Source organism: Colias philodice, chromosome 2, assembly GCF_061535455.1.
Source record: "Colias philodice isolate Cphi_HAF_F1 chromosome 2, ilColPhil1 Martin Lab GWU primary, whole genome shotgun sequence".
Lineage (NCBI taxonomy): Eukaryota > Metazoa > Arthropoda > Insecta > Lepidoptera > Pieridae > Colias > Colias philodice.
Genome location: NC_143087.1, coordinates 3,307,818 through 3,317,749, shown reverse-complemented (window position 1 = coordinate 3,317,749; position 9,932 = coordinate 3,307,818). Strand labels below are relative to the sequence as shown.

The following is a 9,932-nucleotide window of genomic DNA, read 5'->3' as shown; positions in this document are numbered from 1 at the left end:
GCGATCGAGTCGTGGATAAAATGTGTTCCAAAATATATTTAGGCCGCAACCCCATAGGCGTTGTTGTAAAAATTGTACATTTATTTCGTTCAATGCAATGTTAACGATTGACCTGCATCAAGTTTTTAAAATAGAATAAGGATTTTCATTTGTTTGTCGGCTGTATATATATCGCATAGAATTAGTTTCGTTCTAGAATCACTGCAAACATGTTAATACAATTTTGTGTTTTTGGCATCGAGTTTATTTTATCTACTTATTTTAAAAATAAACAGTTTAATAATTTGGTGTGTTTGATTCGGGGCTGGTGGGTTGAATAAAATACGTCATAAAAAGTTATACTTTTATTAACGCTAACAAATAAAGTAAATAGTATATAAATCTCGATTGGGTGATTTCTATGAAGTAAAAGGCTAGTGAAGCATAAATACTGCATTCATCTGGTACAGTGAGAACAAACATTTAATGCTTATGGCAGTGCCTATGCTTATATCTAAGAGGTGACCTTGTGCATGGCTTCGGCGACGTAGTCCACGTTCTTGGAGGAAATACCGGCGACAGAAATGCGACCGTCCTTGGTCAGGTAGATGTGGAACTCTTTGGTGAGACGGTCCACCTGCAATTATTATTTTAAATTTAAAAATTATTAAAATTTTTAAGATGAAATTAGTTTTTGACGTGAGAACGTCTTATACTTCCATAGAGCTGTCTGCACGCACGAAAAAACATGACTCATGCGCCTCGCTCTGAGGCGTTCCATGTAAGGCTTGAAGTGCAAGCGAGAGCGCGGAACGAGCGACAAAGAAGCACAATCGGCTTTAAGACGTTGTCACGTTCAACTATCGTCAGTAAACCGACTTTACAGACAACCAATTTCTTTTATATGAAAAAATAGGCCAATCATGTTGTAAAGTTGTGACATGCAATTTCTTTTGTACATACTGTTAATTGTAAACAAATGCGTAATGTTCGAAAAATAATATCAACAGTAAGAAGCAAATTTTATTATGATGTTTAATTTTATCTACATTCAAGAACAATCAAAGCTTACTTTGATACCAGCTATAGCAGAGCTTCATATTGGATAGATATTGAAAATCTTAATAAGTGTACACATTGGCTATCCTAAATACAGCAGATATCAATGACAAGATCTTTGTGATCACACCAACCAGTCTATAAATAATTTTATCTTTTACTATTTCCCTGTCACAACCAAAATAGCCCATTTGAAACACAAAACTGTGCCTTTTTTAAATCTACAGTTATTATTTTAGACAATTTTTGACGTGACAACGTCTTATAATTCGATAGCCGGCTGCACGCACGAAAAAACATGACTCATGCGGCGTTACCTCGCTCTGAGGCGTTCCATGTAAGGCTTGAAGTGCAAGCGAGAGCGCGGAACGAGCGACAAAGAAGCACAATCGGACGTTGTCACGTTCAACTATCGTCAGTAAACCGACTTTACAGACAACCAATTTTTGAAGTGAAAACTTCTTTAGCGGCGTTGAGCACTTTTTCTGTAATGGATATAAAATCTTAAACTCGCGTCAGGACACGTGACCTGATCGAAAAAGCGTAAGACGGATACCATTCCAAAATATCAAACATGCTGAACGTTAATAATCAAGTTTTCACTTCTGCCGGCACTCCCGGAGTGCAAACCGTCTTTTTTTCCATTATTTTGGTGCACAGTATTGAAAACGCACCTGTTCAGGTGTAAGGCCGGTGTAGCAGAACATGCCGATCTGGTCGGTGATGTGTTTCCACGGCAGCTTGTTGCCCGCGCCCTCGATGCCGGCGCGCAACTTGGTGCGCATCGAGATGATGCGGTCCGCCATCAGTTTTACGTCCTTCAACCTGTGGGTACATAGTTCTTTAGTTATGGTAAATTATCAGAAAGTTAAGTTAGTTTATTCTTATTTTTTTAAATTACAAGACTAAAAGTTGGTAGGTTTCAATTAAAATATATGTGACGATGAGAAAAGAATTAAACTTTTTACATTGTAACTTTACTTACGAGAAATACGTACGTAATATAAACTAACAAGCACAAAAATTGTCGGAAACAAAACTCTGCTTACGCGTCTGTTTACTGTTCGGCAGAGTTTTGTAATGAGCGTTGAACGTTACTGCCACGAAATAAAGTGTCATTTTACAGTGTTGCTTCAGCCTTTTTTGACGACCTTTTTAATAGGCGATTGAGTCTAGTCTATGTCAACACATCAATAAGAAGTTATTTTTAATAATATTAGCTTTCGAGTGAGAGATTTAACAAGATTGTGAATAGTAAATAGATATTATAACAATTCTGAAGTAGTTACAGACCAAAAAAAACAGGTACACAAACACTTTTATTTCCTTCGCTTTTTTTTTTAATTTCTCTAGTAAATAAACTCACCACTGCTGCTTCAAATCGGGCGTGTTGAATATCTCCTGCACCAACCTCGCCCCGTACAGCGGCGGGTTGGAGTACATGACGCGGATCATGATCTTCACCTGCGACATCACCTTCGCGGCGGTGCCCTCGTCGCCGCACAGGAATGTGAGCGCGCCCGCACGCTCGCCGTACAAACCTGTACATTTAGTTTACTTATTTACTTATTTAGAATGACAAAAATATTTTATCAAGAAAAATGTTGTGTGGTTTTATGAAACCACGGTAAAAGTGAAACTTAGACACAAAATTATCGTATTTGTACGATAATTATCGTACGGTTCGACCGTCACGCGACATGCGCTACACAGACCAAAAAGTTTGAGACGATGTAATAAAAGTTTCACTTTATCATTTTGGGGATAACCATTTTAAAAGGTCTGTTTTAATTACGAATCTAGCTTTCCGCAAGCGGCTTCGCCCGCGTAGTCAGAAAAAATCTCGCATAGTTCCCGTTCCCGTGGGAATTCCGGAATAAAACCTATCCTATGTCCCGGGGTAAAACGTAGCCGCCCGCACGCTCGCCGTACAAACCTGTACATTTAGTTAAACTTTACTTATTTAGAACTAGCTTTCCACCCGGGGCATCGCCCGCGCAGTCAAAGAAAAACCCGCATAGTTCCCGTTCCCGTGGGATTTCCAGAATAAAACCTATCCTATGTCCTTTCTCGGGTATCAAAATATCTCTATACCAAATTTCATGCAAATTGGTTCAGTAGTTAAGGCGTGATTAAGTTAGAGACAGACAGACAGAGTTACTTTTGCATTTATAATATTAAATATGGATGGAAAAATATCTTATGAAGTACATTTTGAACATAACCATTTTAAAAGGCGAGTCTGTTTTAAATACGAATCGAAAAAACCCGCATAATTTCCATTCCAATGCAAGTTCCGGCCTCCGCGATAAAACTTATCCCATATTATCCATTCTCAGATGGCAATAACCTTACATCTATAACATCCTACTATCCTACTAATATTATAAATGCGAAAGTTTGTGAGGATGTATGTGTGTTTGTTACTCCTTCACGCAAATACTACTGAACCGATTACAATGAAATTTAGCACAAATATAGAGGGTAACTTGGATTAACACATAGGATAGGTTCCAAGGGAACGGGAACTATGCGGGTTTTTCTTTGAAAATGCGAGCGAAGCCGCGGGCGGAAATCTAGTAGACGATATATCTTACTAGATATAAAGAGATAGATGGAACAATTGCTTAAATAATTGTTAAACTAGTGCCTAAAATATTCCGATGACCAACATAATAAATACATAACATGATAAAAAGGTCGAAAGTGTGAACCGTAAGGAAACCGGTTCTTATCAAATTTTGTTATTATTTAGTTATTTTGGATACATATTTTTCTACAATAATTATGATCATGAGTGTTATCATGTGACATTTTATTACGTCAAGAAATTTGTGGGGTGTGATAAATAAACAACTTGCTTTGAAATTATTTCGCAACGTGTGTTTTAACATGATACCAAAACAAAGATTTTAGTTTAGAGTAAAAAATTTCTGAATTTTCATTAAAAATATTTCTATAACGCTTTTTATAGCAGGTGCACTTGCACTTGATAATATGGGACCTCTTCACAATCGAGAGCAGTGGCCCAACATAATATGATCGTCGATGTTTGCCGATTATGAATAAACAACTACAATGACGTAGTAACTTAACCGTGTATGTGATTGCCTCTATACAACACTGCCCATTACATATTTTATTATTAGCTATTTATAAAATTTTATAATAATGTAGTTTTTAATTAACTATAATACTTACATTATATTTTATTTTCTCTATTCTTATCAATTTCAATTTATCGCCAATAGTACATATTATGTTAAAATTTTCCTCAAAAAAACATTTCACTATTTTTTATCTATATGACTAATGTGTTTGAATATTTTCGTCACACAAAAAAAAAATAATTTCCTGTTTTTTTTTTTTTGTGAAGGCCTATCTATTTTTTATTCACGTAATTGAAGTAAACATGATTGAGTTATACAAATAATAAAAGAGATATAAATTAAAAAAAAGCGTGTGTGCCGAGCACACGTGTCAGAAGTGAAACTTCTTTGGTAAGATTCAAAGATACCAAACATCTCCACGACGTGACGGTATTGCAATGACGTGACCTTGAAATTTTACTCTCAACGCGCCTAAAGAAGTTTCACTTAACATTTTTTTTTAATATAATTTATACTTTGTACTGTTACCTCTTGATGGCACATTGGCACTGTATTTTATAGTTTAGATTTTTTTAAAGAAACACACAATTCACTAGTTCCACTTTTATTTGCTTTTGTTTTGGTTTTTATTATACAATTATATATAAATATACTACGACCAGTTTCGTTACATCATCGTCAGGTGTGAATGAATTGTGTGTTTCTTTATAAAATCTAAACTATAATCTATATATATATAAAACTCAATTCTCAAAGGTGACTGATATAGGGATCTATCAACACACAGCCCAAACCACTGGACGTATCGGGCTGAAATTTGGCATGCAGGTAGATGTTAGGACGTAGGCATCCGCTAAGAAAGGATTTCCCGAAATTCTTGCGGGAACGGAGAAAAATGGGGATGCACGTACAAAGTCGTGGGCGGAAGCTAGTATTAAAAAAATGTCCAATCACCCATATTCTTAGCGAAGCTCTGCGCAAGCGCAATCTGGTGTCCCTCCTTAACGAACAAGCGCACCGCGAACGCGTCGTTGTCGACATCGCCCGTCGCAAAGCCCTGGTACGCCATGTCGAAGAACGGGTACAGCTTTCTGTCTTTTACAACCTGGGGAATAGGTTAATTATAACATTATTATGTGTAGAATAAGCCACCTCCTTGGTACAGTGGTTGACGCGTGAGCGTAACACCGAGGGGTCCTGGGTTCGATTCCCGGTGGAGACGAAGAAAAAAAAATGTCTCGGTCTGGTAGGACACAGAAGGCTATCTTACCTACTTGTCCCTAAAGAAAATCGATCAGTGAAACAGATGTATAATGCATCTGCCCCTTACCCCACTACACACGACATGGGACTTCACAAACATGTGTAGAATAAGACATTTATTAAAGGAACCGATTAAATAGAAAACAATTCATTTTTATCTATAAAGGAAAATAGCGTAAACTCGAACACACAGTGTCGAAAGCCAAGAGTCTGTTTGAGTCGCAGAGCTAATTAAGTAGCATTGGTGAATAAAGAATTTAAAAAATTATAATTTAAAATATGTAAATAATACACTAAATAACATTTCTTAAATAATTTTTTATAAAGAATGTCAGCCATTGGTCTACCATAACTCATTCCTTGCAAATTTAGTCACTTCTATATTAAGGATAAGAATAGAAATTCATAGCATTTACCTGAGACAATTGTTGCCATTCTTCAGGCCTAGGGTCGACACCAGTGGGGTTGTGAGCGCAAGCGTGGAGCAGGATTATGGAGCCTTCCGGAATTTTCTGTAAACGACAAAATTGTAATAAAAATTATTATTTAATTTAGCAATGCTGACTGAAAATATACCAAAATGTTACATGTGAAGTGAAAATGAACTCTGTAGAAAAGGAATTTAGACTCTACTTTCACATGGTTGGAATTGCATATAGCATAACATCAAATAGCATAGCAAATAGCAATTGAATGTTCCCCATTACAAGCTTGTACAGTTGTTAGTCCATGTATGAGTAAATGGCTAATACGTGACGCAAAGCCGGTATTAACGTGTTACTATATGTAACAGATTCATACTCGTAATAGTAAACTAGGGCACCCATGCCATTAATTTGTGAATTAGGTAGGTATCTGCATATGTGCACATGATATTTTTCATTAAAAAGACAAAAAAAAGTATGAGATTTAGTTTTATAGTATCGAAATCGATCATCGGGCGGGATTCTAACCGGCCGCGGCGGGATTCTCCCCGGCTAGACGAAAGATGCGGGTTCGAATCCTGCTTCGTGATCTATTATTTAAATATTCTTCTTAAAATAATTCTTAATCTGTGTTCTTAATATTGATTTTAGATTGACATCCTAATAACAGCTGATCAACATACACATATTTACAATCTTAAAGATAATGTAACTTTGTAGATAATCCCAAGCGCCGCGCCGTTGCCGCTGGATTAAATATAGATATCGTCTTAGATAATATTATATTTTATTGTTTCTTGTGTTTTTTTACACGTGTTAGATGTTATTTAAAAATAAATAACGTCTTTTTTTCATAATATAAATAAGCTTCTAAAAACACTTAAACGTAAATTATCTACGTAACTAGGCGTACGTGCTGAAACCCCTTAACAACATAAAAGCACCGAAATAAAGATAACAATTTCTATAACACCATAACAGCTATCTATTATAGCCCTGACATTGTATTACGCAATGACCTCCCGCTAAAACTGGTTAATGTACGTAATGCGTTATCAATCATGCCGGCACTGCGTGATCGTTATCACAAATATGGTCTATAAGTTGTTTTAGTTCTGAATGGATAAGATCAGAACCTAACTTAACAAATACTTTAATTATATTGTAAATTAAGCGATTAGGACTAATCTGTCAAGTTACCAAGTATAAACATTGCAATTTGCAATGGTACTTTATGTAATACTTATAATAGGTAGTGTATTCGCTATAAATGATTGGAAATGATATCAACTACTAGTACTAGAAAAATAATAACTAATAAGTCACATACAGACATGTCTGTATGTAATCATATAGATATATGTACATCTCACTCGCTCGCCTTCACTTGTAGGGTAATATTTTAGAGCATGTACAACATATATCTATGACTTTGAAAGTAGGTTAAAAGGCATCGTAAATTAATAAATAATAGTAATAGAATAGAAACCAACATAAAATACTTACAGAGATATCTTCAATAGCTCCCTTAAGATCGAAACCGTTTGTTTTGGGGTCATAGTAGCGGTACTTCTTGTGTGTAATGTTGAGTGTGTTGCAGATTTGTGGGTGGTTTCCCCAGGTGGGTGCCGGCATCCATAGTTCCTTGGTCTTCGCGTAGTGTTTGGTGATGAATTCGAAACCCAGTCGTAGGGCTCCAGTGCCAGACAGTGTCTGGAGAGAAAAATAACCTTTTTCATTTGTTTATTTTGAGAATTTTGTACAGGGAGATGTCCTTGAAATCAAAAAATTATAAAAAAAATATAAAAATTAAGGTTAAAAGTATAATATGTTACATTAGATTAGTAATATAAAATACTGTGCTTTGTTGCACAGCGCGAACATATGTAGGAAAGCAGAGAAAAGTTTTGGCTTGAAAAATTGTTGTAAGCTAGGTATATTATATATTAGTTGCCGGAATGAGTTTGATGATTACAGTAAAATTGACTTTAAAATGAGACTATTACGCTTTACATTTATGAAAATTAGAACCAGTTCTAGCATACCGTAGCACAAATTTAGACCATGTTTATGTGTCGGTGAATTCTAATTCTAAAACTAGTAGTTTACAATAAACAATATTATTTATCAAAGGAATATTTTGCTCCACAAGAACCGATATAGATAAATATTATATCATTTTATAGCCCGCTTATCTTGCGAATTCGTAATAATGTATAAATAATGACTAGACTCCTGTGTGTATCTTATAAGAATTATAAAAATATTATTACACTTTAAAAATGAATAGATATTAATTTCAATTTACTTTTTGAACGCAAATTTTACCTTTTGATATTTTTTTTGATCACATTCTGAGAGCAGGAATGTGAGTAACAAATCAATATATCTTCAAATAATACCATACATATGGGTTTTTCCTCATATGTGTATGTTATCTCAGAATCAAACAGGTCAACTTTAAAAAAAAGGTTATATGTATAATCTTAATCATTTTCTGTAATAGATTTCTACCTCAATACATAAGACCTTGTAAATACACAATATTTACAAGCTCCAATGTGCAAAGTTCTCCATATATTTTAATCTGCACAAAAATAACATTCCTACGGCAACTGTTTATCAATTTTGGCAGTATTCCATGAGCCCACACCATCCTAATTCCTGCCTTGACACACTGTATTTAGTTTTGGAGTCAATGTCAAGAACTTTGTTACCAAGCATATGTTTACACGTCAAAAATAGACAGTTCAATATTTAGTCAATATTTAGTTTTATTTATAGAATGAAGGTATAATAGAAATTGTTAATTTGTAACACTGACCTAGAAAGATAACTGTTTCAAGGCCTCTTTAGGGGTAAGACGTGAGAACTAGGATATTATGCTTTTTGGATATTTTAATAGAATTATAGTTACAAAGATAAACTTAGATTATGTTGCATTAATATATCTTTAAAATAATAACTGGCAATAAAAAAAATATGATGAGAATATAATAAAAAAGAGTTGATATTATTAAAAAAACAATGTTTAATGATAACGAAAGGAATACTTACTTGAACAGTAACATTAGACTTGTTTTGAAGAACTGGGCTGTTTTCACCAAAGGCAAGCTTAGCCACAGCATCAGTGTAGCTGGTTTCACCTCCGATGGGTGCATACTCGTGATTTAAAGATTTCTTGAAGAGGATTTCTTCAGCCTAGCCATAAAAGAAACTCTTAAGAATTATTAAACAACACAACTCAACTTACATAAAAATACTTAAGAAGAGTAGTTACAATTTTTTAAGATTTTAACTTTTTAGTAATTTTGGAATTTATTAAGACAAGAGAAATTGTAAACAAAAATCAAAATGATACCTTTCTGACTGACGGTAAAACGAAGGGGTTTCCATTATCGTCACGGTAAGCACCAACACCAAGATTCACTTTTTTGGGATTTGTGTCCCTTTTGAATGCCTCAGTTATGCCCAGAATAACGTCTGGTGGGCCCATCTCCACATTGCTCCACCATGTGCTGATTAAATCAATGAAATAAATAAAATTTAAATTAAATAATATAGCAAGTCATAACCAGTAGTATATAATAGTATTTTAAGTTTCCTCGAAGCCTTAAATATTTCCATATTGTTTGTTACAGTAAATAAACAAATATTACACACTAATACGTGTCAATATGGTGTTACATAAATAACCAAAAAGCCGGTGCCCGGTACTCTACCTGTTTGCCCGCACAGCGGTATTTCCAATTATCGAATCAACATTATTATTTTTTAGCACGTGCACAGTTAATTTCCTCACAACTTGTGCCATTGTAATACTGTTCGACACTGGAGAACGACTGATTTGTTTCCAATATGCGAAATTAGCAAGTACCAATTAAGTAGATAAAATTGATAGATTTGCGGATATCATATGTTGGGGATACCGCACTCTCCACAATGTTTTTCCATAATTTTTTACCAGGAGCTGGATTCATTTTTTTATTTTAAAACAAAAGTTATATTAAATATCGAAATGGCATTTAGATTCAAAATATTTGTAATATGTGTGTAAAACTAAAAAAAACGTTATAAAAATAACTACACTGTAAGT

The 9,932-nt window shown here is 34.6% G+C and overlaps 1 protein-coding gene across 1 annotated transcript; it reads right to left on the bottom strand.

Moving 5' to 3' along the window:
- Positions 1 to 329: 329 nt before the first annotated feature.
- Positions 330 to 9,727, bottom strand: Got2 (glutamate oxaloacetate transaminase 2). The gene is made up of 9 exons (XM_089702156.1): positions 9,559 to 9,727; positions 9,198 to 9,354; positions 8,894 to 9,037; positions 7,343 to 7,549; positions 5,828 to 5,923; positions 5,103 to 5,253; positions 2,405 to 2,579; positions 1,713 to 1,863; positions 330 to 616 (listed from the first exon to the last, which is right to left on the bottom strand). The coding sequence occupies exons 1-9, from the start codon at positions 9,648 to 9,650 to the stop codon at positions 494 to 496; spliced, it is 1,296 nt and encodes a 431-aa protein (XP_089558282.1). The 5' UTR covers positions 9,651 to 9,727; the 3' UTR covers positions 330 to 493.
- Positions 9,728 to 9,932: the final 205 nt, after the last annotated feature.